The sequence below is a fragment of the Ochlerotatus camptorhynchus genome, unplaced genomic scaffold (genome assembly GCF_037179485.1).
Source record: "Ochlerotatus camptorhynchus isolate MF236.1 unplaced genomic scaffold, CSIRO-AGI_Acam_v1.1 ptg000320l, whole genome shotgun sequence".
NCBI classification, from domain to species: domain Eukaryota; kingdom Metazoa; phylum Arthropoda; class Insecta; order Diptera; family Culicidae; genus Ochlerotatus; species Ochlerotatus camptorhynchus.
Window position 1 is genome coordinate 3,592,504 of NW_027040808.1, and position 15,472 is coordinate 3,607,975.

General features: G+C 42.5%; 2 protein-coding genes across 4 annotated transcripts; one reads left to right on the plus strand and one right to left on the minus strand.

The window, feature by feature from the left end:
• The first annotated feature begins 643 nt into the window (after positions 1-643).
• pigeon (protein) lies at positions 644-5,527 on the plus strand. Of its 3 annotated transcripts, none has more exons than XM_065229741.1 (6): positions 644-747; positions 834-984; positions 1,048-2,438; positions 2,494-3,278; positions 3,341-3,765; positions 4,724-5,203. In XM_065229741.1, the coding sequence occupies exons 2-6, from the start codon at positions 897-899 to the stop codon at positions 5,110-5,112; spliced, it is 3,078 nt and encodes a 1,025-aa protein (XP_065085813.1). In that variant the 5' UTR covers positions 644-747; positions 834-896; the 3' UTR covers positions 5,113-5,203. The 3 variants fall into 3 exon arrangements, with proteins under 3 accessions (XP_065085813.1, XP_065085815.1, XP_065085814.1); XM_065229743.1 differs by lacking the exon at positions 4,724-5,203 and adding an exon at positions 5,267-5,527 and having other exon boundaries at positions 645-747; XM_065229742.1 differs by having other exon boundaries at positions 731-747; positions 846-984.
• Positions 5,523-6,253, minus strand: LOC135707832 (ferritin-2 heavy chain-like). Its single transcript, XM_065229744.1, has 2 exons — positions 5,970-6,253; positions 5,523-5,912 (listed from the first exon to the last, which is right to left on the minus strand). The coding sequence occupies exons 1-2, from the start codon at positions 6,208-6,210 to the stop codon at positions 5,536-5,538; spliced, it is 618 nt and encodes a 205-aa protein (XP_065085816.1). The 5' UTR covers positions 6,211-6,253; the 3' UTR covers positions 5,523-5,535.
• Positions 6,254-15,472: the final 9,219 nt, after the last annotated feature.

The window sequence follows — 15,472 nt, forward strand, 5'->3', positions numbered from 1 at the left end:
CACAGTAGCAGTAGAAGTTTTGGAACATTCCCCCCAGCCTGAACCCAGTCCTAATTAGGTTTTGCACCGTCGGGGTTAACCTCAATCTGATGACAGTTCAGTAGTACTGTTTACGTGGACTTAGTCGATTTTTTGTTGGGTGGATTTTCTCGATAATTTTTCCGACTGCAGTGAGAATGTAAACCACACTTCTGCAATGTCCACGAGCAACATCCTTTCTACGCGCTGTTCCTCGACAATTTTCAAGTTAAAATTCTTAAATTTTAGAATATTTTTTTTTGTAAAAACGACTAAGTGCTTGTAAACAGTACCACTGAACTGTAAAAAAAGTTCAGCCCATTACACTGAGTTTATTTATGACGTCACGCTGCGGTTAGGATTGACCTTCTTGACGTTTGTAACACACACACACTTGCGTATTATTTTCGAGTGAGCAGTTTGAACTAAATCCTCTTCGTTACGTAATATTTCAGTAGACCTTTACACCCTTCAGATAGTTCCGCTGATAATAAGACGTGAAACTTTGGTCGGTTTACACCGTTTACACCGCAATGTCATTTTATTATTTATGTCGCGTGTCGGGATTGTTTACATCATCGTCATCCAATCATCCGCAGCATCATGATTGTTGTGTCTATCTGAATGTGTTTGCCTTTATTTAAATATCATCAGTTAGGCTCAGATTATCGATTTTTCAAGTAGTTTTCAGTGTGAGTTGTGACGAGTCTAACCAAGAATGAAATAAAAGTGAGTTTTATTAAAAGGTTTTAAGCATTTTTTGGTATAAATTCCCGGGAAAATGTAGATAATGTTCAACTTGATTGGCTTTAGAGATACATTTCCAGGCGATTTGGGGGCATCGGAATTTTTATTCGCCTGCCAAGAACGTGGATGTGATGGAATTTTGCACCCAAGCTAGGATGTTGAAACAGGAGAACTTGGCCGCGAATTTCTGCGGATTGCTGTCCGTCAGTGGTTGTAGAGGTACGTATTCTTGGGGTTGTTGAGTAAAATTAAATGGTTGATAGGGAACTATGCAACTTGCAGACATTGCCATCGAGTGGAGGATTCTAGGAAAGGAACAGGATGGATGCCTGCTGGCAGGTTGGGTTTCGTTCGATCCGAAGAACCAAACCGAGCAGAGAAGTAAAATCGGAGTTTACACACCGAAAAGCAAGACGCTACAGATTGTCTACACGTTTGCTGGTAAGGAGAATATCATCCAGGCTTCGGTGAATCTGACCAAGACGTTGCTGTTGTACACAACGAAAGAATCGAAACAGGAAGAGTCCGGCAGAAAGACGGACATCTACAGAACATTTCTGGTTGAGATTAAGGAGAATGTGGGAGTAGAACCACTTATGCTGATGGAAGTGGATCGGAGCCATCAGATGATGGCGCAGTTTCAGTGGAGAAATTTAGCTACCTTCGAGAAGAGCCAACAGGACAAATTTCTGTTGCTGATTCATAGCGAACAAGTTCTTTTGTACACGGTAACGATCAAGAAGCAGAATGTTGATGGGAGCGATGACGATCTTCTTGGATGTAGCTCAAAGTTAAATTATACTGATCCAACGGCGTGGTACTTGGACAAATCTTGCTTAAAAAGTGAAACCATTACCAAGAGCTTTGTTTGGGCTCAGTGGGATCCAACCGTGCAAGCTCTTTACTACATTCATATGAAACCGGCACCGAAGACGCTGTTCGAGAAAGACGACGGTTCCGCTGAGAAGAAGATGAACCCTACACTATCAGCATTCCAATTCCATGACGATCTACGCACGGAAACTGTGCTGAACATTCCACTAAATTTGCCAAACATTCCAACATCCAGTTCTGGGATGGAAGACATCTACGAGGACGATACGGTTCCGCTACGGATTCACGATTCATCCCTCAATCTGATTATCGTCAGCGACCAGATCGGAATGCTCTACGTGTGCCACTACTATCTGTATCAGCCGATCAAACAATCGGACGAAGAAGCAACCACCTCGCAGAACATTTGCGACGTCCATTTCGCCTATTCCGTAACGATTCTACACCACGGATGCGTCATTCACTGTGTAATTCCAGGAATTCCTTGGGGGAAGGCCAAAACATTGAAACCGACCTTCACGCTCCACGGAGACCACCATATGCTCGTCTTCCAGGCGGATCTCTTCATGCATCTGCTGGACGTTGGACTGTCACATGAACCTTGCTGTCATATTGTATGTCCGCCGTTTACGCGACAACCGGTGACTCATTTGGTACCGTGCTTTGCCACCAACAACATTTGCTACGATTCGGCTACGTTGGATCTGATTTCGATTACAATTCCAAAGGACCATCTCATTGAGGCGTTTAGGAACGATACATCGATCGATAATAGATTGGCGATTGTGCACTACTTCCTGGCGCATTCCAGTGGCGATATTGTGGGAATCTTTTCGGAGGTAGGACCAATTTTTATTTCTTGTGCTAAACATATATATTTAACATCAATTCTAGCTTCTAACCATCATAATGGAACGTCCGCTGCACCTAGATACAGTTCCTCTGCTCAAAGAGGCGCTCATTTCCGGCTCATACGCCTCCTCCAAGAAGGGTCTCTCCCAAGACCAACTGGCTCTCTTCCGGTTGCTGCCTCTGACGACCTGCAACACCTCGAAACCCATTCAAGCTAAAATATCTAACCTGACCGTGGGCCTTTCGCATGAGACTCTCTACAACACCTCGATGATGTTGCTCTCTCCACAGCAGCGGTTGTCTCCCTTTCGCAAGGACATCTGGACCTGCCTGTGGGAACGTTTGAACGACAACAAAGAACGGGATCGATTTGCCCAGGAACAAGTAACCGAAAAACTCATGTATTCTTTAACCTGCTACCAACCGGAAGCCCTCTCCCGGTGCTCCACTCCAATGTCCCCCGTTAACCCAATAATGAATATTGCCGCAGAATTCTCCGCGGTTAGCAGTCGCCGCATGCAGAGTAACGATATGCTGCCGTTCGTTGAGACGGAAGCATGCACCGCAAGCAAGCAGGAACTGGTACTGAACGTCAATCTGAGAGAACTCAGCATGCATCTGGTGAAGCACAGCGTCAAAGAGGTCAGTGGCTTCCGCTGGTTGAAAAATGCATTTTACGATAGCAATCCCGCTCCTTCGCATGTTCATGCGGTCGCCACCAGGTACGTTGCAGCCCAGCTTGAACAATCCAGAGCCCTCTGCGTTCTGGTTTGCAAGACTGCTGGGCTGGATTTGGCACTGGAACCGGAAAGAGGATTCGCTTTGGTGTAGGTTAATCTCAAAAGAAAGATTAGAATGGAGATAACATCTCATAAATTTCCATTTTCAGTGATCAACTATCGAGCGACCAGCAGCTAAAGCTCTTCACCCTCCTGGAACGGTACTGCCTGGCAGCGGAATCCCTGGCATTTCCTTTTCCGCTAGGTTTCTCATCGTTCTTCACCTACCTGGGGTATCGGGCGCTCAGTTTCGACAACTTTATGCAGTACGTCGAACATCACGTGTTCGAGCTGCAGATCGACGTGATTAAGGTGATCATTGCCGACATAGATGATTCCACGGAGGGAGTTCAACGGAAGCTGAGTCTACTGATGACACTGCCCCGATCACGGGCCAGAAGGTTGCTGAACAACTGGAACCATCCGGTCAGCACCATGCTGAAAGGCCGGGAGCACGCCTTGAACGTTTTGTCTGGGAACTCGGTTTACCTGCGCGGGTACTCGCAGATGAAGAAACGGGAGTACAAACCGAAAGGTAGAAGTCATTGACAGGTTTTTGGTTTACTGTGGATAGATTAACTGTTCGCACACCGTGGCTGTGATTTTATGTGATGTGTTCATTTAATGTCCTTTGAGGATTATGTTTGTCTTCATAATTGTTATATTTTATTGCATGCCGAAAAGTTCTGTTCTTTTTCGATACATTTGTTTCGTTTGTTCATTGAATATTTGTGCTGTCTATTATTCATCGTTTTATATGTTTTGTTGAGCTGTGTTTTCGTCATTTATTTCACACGTTGGGCGTCAATTGCAGGGTTGTTAATCGATAACGTTAGCGTTAACGTCTGTAATTGAGAATTTGCACTGCAGACGGTATCGACGGTCATCGATTAACAACCCTGGTTGGTTGGTTATATCATTATGTTATGTGTTACTAGCTCATATCTCCTGCCTGAGCACTCGCAGTGGTGATTTAATCTACAAGATATTGGAAATATACGACTTTTTCCACTGCTTCCCCAGCTACCGTAAAGATGGAAGGGTTTTTCGTATGTATTGACATCCATCGATCTGGTCTTTTTGATATTGATGGTTAGCCCAGCCGAAGAAGAGCGTGCGGCTAGTTCGTCGAGCTTACACTTACATCCTTAACCCAATTGAAGTGGTTAAGATGCTCCATAGTGAACCCCTTGGTTCGGTACACGTTCGATGTGCAATATTGGGGCTTATTACGAATGTCACTTCACGGTGAAAACTTGTCACTTGTCACTTGTCGTCACGGTGAAGTGATTCCCATTTGATTTGTACGGCAATCACGGCTCTTATACTCAATATCCCTTCTTTATCACCGTGTAGTGACACCCGTAATAAGGCCCGTTATCTCATCACTTCACTTCAGAATAACCCTGCTAGATTGTAATGTGACGTATAGATATAATAACCACTAACCAGAGACTTCAATGCAATACTTACCAAAAAAAATCATCCCCCAGTCTGCCCTTGCTTCTGCTGCTTTTGGCCCTGCACCGTGCGGTCGCAGATGGGACCAAATGTTCCATATTCATCGCCATTGCCGCTACGATCACCACGGACCTACGGTCAGCTGAATACCATTCCCATGCACCGAGTTCCGGTGAATCATCAGACACCACCAAACACTCCTTCATCGACATGTGACTTGTTCGATCGTCACTCATCAACGACGCCCTGTGCATCATCTAGCCACCGTAGAACTCCTTCACATACTACGATTATCGTTTTAGTTGTTATTTATCTTACACTCGTTATTGCTGTTACGTTCTTTACCTATTTTTCTATAGATAAACATTTTGTATATTTAATTTCGAAATGGTACAAAGCTGTTCGATTTGCATCATCCTGATTCCATACGTTTCATTTGCATGAGCTTTTTCCAGACAAAATTATGTTATCAAATAAGACTATCTTCGTAGACAATACACATACTGTGATAGATAAGGATCTATCAACCCCAGATGAAAACATATGTAACATAGACGAACTCTAACTTTCCCTAGATCTGGGCGAGCAGATGAGCGCCGTGCAAAAGATGCAAGAACCCTTGGACTGTTTCCTAGACCTGCTAACGGCCAAAGCCAGTTTGAATGAACTGGATTTTAATCTACTGATCGAAACCACCCTCAGCTCGGTGGATGATTTTGAGCTTTAAGATATGCAATGATGACAGTAAACTAGTATTCAACAATGACAATTTTTAATCAAAAGGATAATGTGCAATGTTTTAACTAACCGAATAAAACTATCTCTACGAGTAGAAACCATACCCTTAATTGGTTTTCTTTCGCAGTTCCCTATCCAATAGGTAGACTCCGTTGGGTGCTTTTTCTAGGCTTGTCCACCTTGCCACCAGAAGATTAATGCTGCGAATCGACTCTATTTGCTCCTTGAGGAACTCCGTAGCGATAAAGTCGGTCGTAACAGGGTCGTTGTGCTTTTCGGCCAATCGGTATAGAGTGGACAGCGACTCGGATACGCAGTTCTCCAGCCGAAGCGTTTCGTTCAGCGTTGTACCAATGTTGGACCAACTGCAACTGGGTGGTTTTCTGATTGAACCGAGGTCTACGGAACCGTTGCGTTTGAGGACATAGTGAGCCAGGCTGTCGGCGTGATCCAGCTCCTCCTTGGACATGACGCGGTAGAGATCTGAAAAGTGGTGGTAAGTAGACAATCGTTCTTTGGATCGTGGAATAAGGTTCATACCGGAGAGTCCCATCAAACCGACGGTCGATTTCGAAAAGTGGTAGCTTATAGAGAGATAAGTATAGCCGGCGGCCAATTCAACGTTAATTTGCTCGTTGATCGCATTGTGGATGCTTGTGTTAATTGACGGAGCCGCAAGGTTTTCGACTTTTCCATTGGTTTCACGGCTGGGAGCGATTAGCTTCGTTGATAGCAAACGATTTCTGCTGGTTGCAAGTTTAAGCTGCCGGAAAATGGACATTGTTTGTTAAAGGGGTTTGACTTTAAACGAATGACAGTATGCGAGTGTTTCCGGGCAACTTGGATTGCGTTGTCATCAATATTGATTGAAACTCGCTTGCCGTTGAAAATTAGTTCGTAGTCCTTCTCTGTTGTAATTTCAAACTTCATAGACCAGCGTTTCTCAATCTATGGTGGGTCGCAGAAATTCGGAAAACTTGGTCATATGTTTTTGAAATATAACATACAAAAATTTTCAGATTTTAAAATTACACAGTACCTACTAATTTTGTGTTTGTGGAAATTATCCACGGCCCATAAAAATTTAAAAAAATGTGTATGGACAATTGTCTACGTAGGGGGAGGGGGTCTAAATATGTTTCATTATTGGTGATTTTAATACAAAACACCGCTCGTGGAATAGGTGGGCGTTGGCCAAATTTGGATTTTTCAGATATAATCCTAAATAGGACCTAGATTATTTAATACTCTAGTAACCTCAAGTCCGTGCTCTGTCACAATGTTTCATTGTGATTAATCAACACTCAAATGGGTAAAATATCAAATTTGGGGTGAATTTGAAAGAAAGGGAACTTGGAGTGTAGAGCGCACTGCCCACTGGACGATTCTGAAGACTGGCCAAGTGAGTGGGGTATGGGTTTATTTGATTGAACGTCATTTCCAATGTATATATTGATACATTCAAACCATTGGCATTTGAGATAAGACAGAGATAGGATGCGGAGGGCCCGCTTAGGAGGAGCGTAACCCATGTTATGGTTTCCATTTATTAAATAGTTCAAATAGGCTGGAAATGACAGGTTCATAGTGAGAAAATGTACCATATGGGGCCCGTTCACTGATCAAAATCAGATTCACATCGTCAGACCCTGCCCAAGAATAAGGGGATTGACGATGTCTTGTCAAGTTTTATTTTAAATTTGCGTTTTGCATTTAATACTCTAGTAAATCTCGCGTCCGTGCTCATTCACAACAGTGTGAGGTGTCAATACTCACTGGGTCATATGTCTTAGACCAGTTCCAGATTAGTTTGCTATTAATATCTTCTGCATCGCAGTTCGCGATAGATTACTAAATATGGGTTCTCTTTTCCGACCATAATAGTGTGAGGGAAGGGGGTTAGTTAAACGTTGCGATATGAGAACGAATAGAGGCAAATAAATAGGGAAGACAACACCATGACCCAAATAAGTAACCAATGCATGCAGCTCACACTTAACTTGTTCTATTTCTTTCTTTCTTTCTTCATATAATGTACTAATATTAACTGCCTGAGGACAAATGGGAACACGACCAGAAGTTCAATAGGAAAAATTCGAACAAGAAAAGAAGAATTAAACTTGCACCGGCAAGAGGAACCAGACATAAAGGATCATGCCGGTTGGAGACAGCCAATGTATACTGGACGAAGCTTGTATCTAGGAAAAGTCGTATGTGCAGGAAACCGTAAGTAGGATAAGAATCGTAAAAGGTGTGTGCTTGCTTGATAAGATCCTAACTTAACTTTAAATACACGGTAGGAATCGAATATCCATTTATGATTAAGGTTTTGCCCATTTTTCAGTGGGAGTGGCAATACTCATTGATGAGTGATTTATCGTACCCATTTATTAGTAACTGTTAGCAGAACCTCATTTCCTTCAATTACTACTCCGTCGCAGCACACACCTTATATGGATCGCTAACCTTTCAGCATTTTCGACATTATAATCAAAAGGTGAGTTTTAAAAGTATAATTACCATGCATATAGATAAGTTAATGTACCAGAACCTGGACGGACACGAGCCTACCCAGGGGAGGACCCGGATACGACCACCCATGTGTGTCTAGAGTATCGCACGAGCTGACGAGTGCAACGGGAAGGACAGTAGGTGTATAGACTAGGGGGTTGGTCCCTAGATAAGCCTTCTTAGCGGAAGGCACAGCCTATGCACTGAACAATTACAATTACAATTACAAAACACCGCTCGTGGAATAATGCTCAACGCAATTCCAATGGTAATATTCTGTTTGATTATTGCTCTGCAGTTTATTACACTATTCAATATCCAAACAGCCCAACATGCTTTTCTTCAGCAAGAAATCCCTCAACTATTGATTTGGTCTTAACTGATTCATGTCAACTTTGTAGCCAATTGGTTACTCATGACTTTGGTTCTGATCACCTTCCCGTAACTTTTGAAATATCTGAAGAAATAATTTCTAATCCCAACAGCCAGGGCTGGGCCTTTTTAGTGCCTTGGTCACTTTTTGCAAACCAGTCACTCTTTTAAGACCAAGTCACTAATGTCACTTGTTCTTGTAATCAGTCACTATTTTCAACTTTTTTAGCGTGAATTTATTCCAAGATTGAAATTTTTTTTTAACTCTTTATTTGTTCCAAATTCAAAATAAATTACATTTAATTTTAACTTAGGTGCTCCAGTTACTACTGTAACTTACCAGCCTTAATTGTTATGATATATATCTAAGTGTTTTTACATTGTTCCTGCCTTGGCAATTCAGTATTTTAAACAGGTTTTTTAAACCTGCATGTCAGTATAATAATTGAAATCTTAAAACTAAAAACTAAAACTAAATCTTACCTAAGTATAAAGGGAATTAATCGTTGTAATTGAGGATTGCAATGATTTTTGCATGTTGGACATTTGTTCTAAAGTCTCAATATTCGAAATTCAATCTACCTCGTTAGTACAGTACCAGGGAGACAACTTCAAAATGATCTTCAGAATTTTGTTCTGAATCATTTGAAGTGTTTTTTGCTGGTAGTGCAACAACAAGACCATATTGGCACAGCGTAAAGCATGGCCGGTCTAAAAACTTGTTTAAATATTAGAAATTTATTATTCAGACAAAGTTTGGATTTCCTGTTTATAAAAGGAATACAAACATTTTATATATTTGTTACATTTGGCTTGAATGCCCTCAATGTGATCTTTAAAAGTTAATTTTTGGTCAAGTATTAAGCCAAGATATTTCACTTGGTTTGACCAGGAAATTGGAACTCCATTCATAGTGACTGTGGTATTTAATGAGAACTTGTTATTCATTTATTATATGGATCTTTATTGTATGAATTCCTATCGCTCCGAGGGACGGTTGATCTAGTCTCGATCGTTGGTTATGAAAGACTAACTGGTTCTTAATATTATAAATGCTAGGCCTACTGAGCTGTCGGTTCAACATTCACCACATCTTCCTTTTTCCAACAGATTACAACCTGTTGATAACATAATCTTGCTGTCATGATGGTCTGCGCAGCAAGCGAGAAGGACGAGCTGGCTGCAATGGTTCCGCATGTTTATTAGGATTTCTGACATTGTCTTCAGAGTTCGATGGTGTTATAGAAATAGTACAAGAACTGGAGATTTTCTTGAGGTGAGCGGTGTTCCTTTCTAGAACACTGCCCGACGCAGGATCTTGAATCTTCACTCGGTTTCCATCCCTTTATATGACGTTATATTCCTTTTTTTTCCAAAAGTTGGAGTAATTTTTCCGGTTGAGACGAGATTTTGCAACAGGACACGGTCTCCTTTTTGAATATTTGAAAACTGTGCGTGACGCTTTAAATCTTCTCTTTCTTTTCCTCTGTATTTCAGAATAGTGTCTCTATCTTGAACACCGCAACTCACTGCCGGTGCTGTTTCTATGTCGCTTATTGACGGAATCTTGGAACGGATAAACCTGTTTTGCAGTAACACGGAGGGAGCTTTACCTGTGACACTATGCGGGGTTGTATTATACATTAACAGATATTGAAGCAAGTCTGTCTTCCATTCACGATTCATTGAATTACTGATTTTAAGCCGCTTTAGAAGTGAACTGTTCTGCCTCTCAACTTCTCCATTCGCTTGAGGCCAGTATGGAGCAGTATGGTTGAGCGTGATGTTTTTCAAACGACACTATTCATCGAATTCTGTGCTGATAAATTGACGGCCGGTGTCCAAAGTAATTGTCCTTGGGTATTCTTGCCGCACAAAAATGGGTTCGATTCGCTTGATTGTTTCCTCTGATGTGATTCTCTTAATAATACACACCTTTTTGTAACGACTATAATAGTCTACGATCACTAGCAAGTATTCGTTGGATTGAAGAGGTCCTAGGAAGTCCATAGCTACGTCTACCCATGGTTCACTCGGCATTGTACGACGACGCATTGGTTCCGGTGGCGACGGCCTGCTAACCAAACGGCATCCTTCACAGTTTTTCACAGCTTTTCTTGCATCGTCATCTATTCCGGGCCACCATACTCTATCACGTAAACGGGAAACCATCAATGTTTCGCCTGGATGGCCTTCGTGAGCAAGCTGCAATATTCTTGTTCGTAGACTTTGAGAAAAAACGATTCTCCATCCACGGATGACGTAACCTTCAAGAAGACTGAGATCATTTTGGAAAGGTATGTACTTTTAGCACCGCTCATAATCGTTTCGTTGCTCCAGTCTACTGTCTCCAATGCATCTTTGACTAGTAGCAATTCAGGATTCGTACTTAGGGCGTTTTTTATCTCTGATACATCAATGGCCACTGATTCGGTGATAGCACTAATGTAAATTTTGTCGTCACAATCGTCTACATCTCTATCATCCATAGATAAAGAAAGGCGGGACTGCTACATTTTCTTTTCCTGGCTTATAAATGGTTCAAAATTTGAATGGTTGTAATCTGAGTACCCACCTTTCAATACGACCAGGAGGCTGATAGGTTGATTTGAAAATTGCCGTTAACGGTCGGTGGTCGGTTTCGAGCTCGATATCTCTTCCGATTAGATATAACCTGAATTTTTCAACGCTCCAAACGATTGCAAGAGCTTCTTTCTCTGTTTGACAGTAACGACGTTCTGTTGGAGATAGACTCTTGCTGGCATACGAAATTACGACAGGTTTATCGTCGTTCTCATCTTCAAACTGTATTAAGACAGCTCCTAATCCTACAGGTGAGGCATCTGCAACCACTCTAGTTCGCCGGCTATTGTCGAAATACCCAAGCACTGGCGCGGAACAAACAGCTCGCTTCAGATTGTTTAAAGCTACCTCGTGCTTTGTTGTCCATTCGAATTTTTGCCCGCCAATGATCAACTGTCGTAGGTCGAAGGTTGTTGTGGCCAAATTTGGAATGAATCTTCCTACATATCCCACGAGTCCCAGGAAGCTTCGGATTTCTTCTGCGCTTTTAGGAGATCTGAATTGCTCAACAGCTGTTACTTTGTTATCCATTGGTCTGACACCATATTCAGAAATATGATGACCCAAAAATTCAGTTTCAGTACCCTTGAATTTGCATTTTTTCATATTCAGCATAACATTGTGAGATTCTAGTGTTTGAAGGGCACACTTAAAAGCAGCGTCGTGCTCTGCTTCCGTCTTCCCATGGATAAAAATGTCATCTTGGAAATTGAAAGTGTTCGGGCAACTGCTCAGAATGAAAATGCTCTGAGGCACTGCAGATTCCGAACAGTAGACGAGTATATCTGAACATTCCAAGATGCGTAATAAATGTCGTTATGTACCGGCTTGATTCATGTAACTCCACTTGGTGGTAAGCATCTTTGATGTCGAGTCGGGAGAACCATTTGGAACCGTTTAACCTTGCAAGGAGATCATCAAGCGTCGGTATCATGTGATATTCCCTCCTGATTGCAGTGTTTGCACGTCGCATATCAATGCGTGCACATCACCGTTATCTTTGATAACAATTACAATGGGAGATACCCACGGGCTTGGTCCATTGACCCTCTCAATGATGCCTAACTTCAGAAGTTTGTTCAGTTGGTCTTTAACCTGTTGATGAAGAGTTATGGGAACGCGGCGGACGTGTTGAGCTACAGGTGTGACACTGTCGTCTATATTGATGCATATTTTAACGCCTTTTATTACAGGGAAAATTTCGACAGCATTCTCAGCGACATGTTGAACAGATTCCGTGTAAGTGGCGCTTGGCAACCCAATCAACAGGACTCCCAACTGTTTAGCTGTGTCCCGTCCTAACAAGTTTTGCTCTCCACCTTTGACTACGTAGAAACTGGTTACGAAACTGTGCGCTTTGCCTTCTACAACTGCGATTTCAGCATCAAAAGTGCACATAATATCCAAGGTGCCACGTTGAGCATAAGCCGACAGACGTTTTGTAGATGGCCTCACGTTTCTGATGGTAGCATCCGTATTCCTCATATAGCCCCACGTTAGCTCGTCAATGATGTTGTGCTTGCTTCCTGAGTCGATCATCATCTCAATTAGTACATGACCTACCTTGCACCAAATCATTTCGTCATGGTTGTCACTGATAGCATAGATGAACGAATCTAAAACTTGATCCTCTGACTTCTCTGAATTCTGCACGGATGGATTCTTGATTCCCGATGGCGTTGATTCTTGGTACCTTAGAGCGATGTTGATGTTGGTAATCAGCGGGAATTCCAATCTTCCGCTTATGTGACTCTGGCGTTTCTACATTCTGCTTCTTGAGAACTGATCTACATTTCTTGGCGAAATGTCCGATATGGTTGCAGATGCGACATTTGACATTCCTAGCGGGGCAATGTTCTTCAGATTTATGCTGCTTGTAACCACATCTGCCACAATCGCCCGCCAGACGATTTTGCGGCCAACGAGAGCTATTGTCGCTGGATAGTTTATTCACGAATACGTTCCCACGACTAGCGTCCAGGACATTTCCTGTACCGGGGGCATGTTGGTTAAGTTCACGAATTTGTTGCTGAACGGATAGATGAGTGTTGACGAGGTTTGTTAGATCGACTAAGTTGATGTTGGGTTTCTCCAGAATCTTCCGCCGGAGTTCTGGTGGTGCAAGCATTACTATTTTGTCGATTACAGCTGCATCCTTACTTTCTCTCTCCGTGGTTCCGAATTGGCACTTATTTGCCAAGATTTTAGCCCGCAATAGAAACTTGTCCAACGTCTCACCGGCGACCGGCTTTTGATTCCAGAACGAGTATCTTTCAAATGTATCATGGCGCTTAGGAGCAAAGTAGCTGTCAAGTCTACGAATGACCTTATTGAAATCGTCCTCTCCGTCCTCACCTATTTCAGGATTATTTTCGTCACGTTCGGGTAGATTTTCATATACTCTTTGAAGTGGACGTCCAGCTACAGCCAAAAAAATATACTTTAGCTTCTTTTTCTTCTTTTTGCTCATGGCTTCGGCGATGTATTCGAACTGCTTCTTGTAGTCGAACCATCTTTGCCTGAGTTCCGTCATCGGAACATTTTCGCATTCAAACGGTGGAAGTTTGAGTATTTGGTCCTCCATGTCTGTGGAAAACGATTAATCGATTTGGTAAATACCTATTTAATTTACTTAAATACCTTTACAAACTTTGGGAGATCTTTGAGAAAGACGCCTATTTTAGGTTCGTTTTTGTTAGCCACACTGTTAATTAGCAACGTACTTTTTCCTTTGTTCTATATAAGGCACCTTCATTTGACCTTAATATGTTTTTCCTGTTGCTAGACAACTCATGCGTCCGATTTTTTCACGGGCCGAACCTGCCCATTCTCGTTCGAAACGAGGAACTTTTTATACTTTGCCTGACCCGATCGGAATGTTTCCGTCGCTTAGGCTGTTCCCTCCTTTGAGGCGAACGTTCTCTAACCTGACCCAACTGGACTTTGTCCGTCGCTTAGGCATGTGTATCTTTCTTATGAAAGATTTCCCAACTTTTGTGAAAGTTGATGGGTTTTTTTTTTAACTTACCACATTACTTCTCCGAATTTCCGGTGGGTTCTACTCGCCGCCAGATGTGGTATTTAATGAGAACTTGTTATTCATTTATTATATGGATCTTTATTGTATGACTTCCTATCGCTCCGAGGGACGGTTGATCTAGACTCGATCGTTGGTTATGAAAGACTAACTGGTTCTTAATATTGTAAATGCTAGGCCTACTGAGCTGTCGGTTCAACATTCACCACAGTGACTATGTGACTACTACTAGGTTTCAAAAAGGAAGCTCTAGGCTTATGTGGAAATATTATAAGTTGAGTTTTGGAAGCGTTGGGAGAAATGTTCCATTTTTGTAAATAAGAAGAAAAAATATCTAAACTTTTCTGCAGTCTGCTGCAAATAACACGAAGACTTCTTCCTTTAGCGGAAATGCCTGTGTCATCAGCGAACAAAGATTTGTGGTAACCCTGAGGCAAATCAGGGAGGTCCGAAGTGAAAATGTTATACAATATAGGCCCAAGAATGCTACCCTGAGGAACTCCTGCTCTAACAGGTAGTCGATCAGATTTGGAATTTTGATAATTTACCTGCAGATTTGAACTAATTTCATAATCTTCTTTCCTTTATTTAACGTCGGTCTCTGTTCCGCAATCTATTGCCAATCACCGACGGACATCGATAGCCATCCATTGACGGCAATCGAATGTGCAGGAAGGCAGCTTCCACACCTGCGTAGGATATCGCACCCATTCAACACACATGGGCCGGGACCAACGGAAGTCCCTTCCGAAGGAAGACGTGACCAGAGATTTTTATGCCTCAGAAAAATCCCACCGACCTCAGCTAGGATTGAACCCAGACCCATCGGGGTATTAGAAAACAATCACGCTTACCACTACACCACCAGCGCCGGCTACTAATTTCATAATATAAAGTGTAAAATTAAACTTTTTCAATTTAGCAATCAAACCTTAAAGATGGCTCACAGCGACTCACGACGAGCTACTGAATCCGATCAGTAGCGGTGCGGCTTCTTCCTCCTTCTTCGGTGAATGGACGCTCATGTGGGCTACATGCGGGCAGCGCTTTCGTTGTGTACTGGAGACGTTCAAACGTTCAAAGCCACGCGCCGAACGCACTGCTGCTGCTGATGACGACCGACCGGACATCATCCCACACTGGATGGAATTCGATTTTGAAATTGTAGTATCTAACCTGTTCAGAGTAATTAATCGAAGACAACAAATCAAGAAGACTGGCAACTCTTCCATTTTCTCATACGAACGCTATGAGACAGGTACAATCGCGTCATCTGCCACTCAAAGGTAAATGCTTCGAACGAATTTGATAGCAAAGATTACATCCTCAGAAGAAGGGTTTGCGTATTTGCTCATTTTTCTATGCGTTGCTTCCACCTTCACTCAAGCGTAGCGCCATTGTATCTGTCGCTTGGATTCTGGCAAAGTTGCCAGTCTTCGAATTAATGCTAAGAGTGTAATCGACCAAGATATGAAAAGAGGCTCGAGATGAGAGTCCAGAATAAAGAGCTAGGCTAGTCTAGTAGGTATGAGCCATTGGA

Coding starts and splice junctions, on each gene's coding strand:
- pigeon (XM_065229741.1), top strand. CDS start 897: ATGGAATTTTGCACCCAAGCTAGGATGTTGAAACAGGAGAACTTGGCC. Junction 2,439..2,493: donor TTGTGGGAATCTTTTCGGAG/GTAGGACCAATT, acceptor CATCAATTCTAG/CTTCTAACCATCATAATGGA. Junction 3,279..3,340: donor GAAAGAGGATTCGCTTTGGT/GTAGGTTAATCT, acceptor TTCCATTTTCAG/TGATCAACTATCGAGCGACC.
- LOC135707832 (XM_065229744.1), bottom strand. CDS start 6,210: ATGTCCATTTTCCGGCAGCTTAAACTTGCAACCAGCAGAAATCGTTTG. Junction 5,913..5,969: donor CGGTTTGATGGGACTCTCCG/GTATGAACCTTA, acceptor ACCACTTTTCAG/ATCTCTACCGCGTCATGTCC.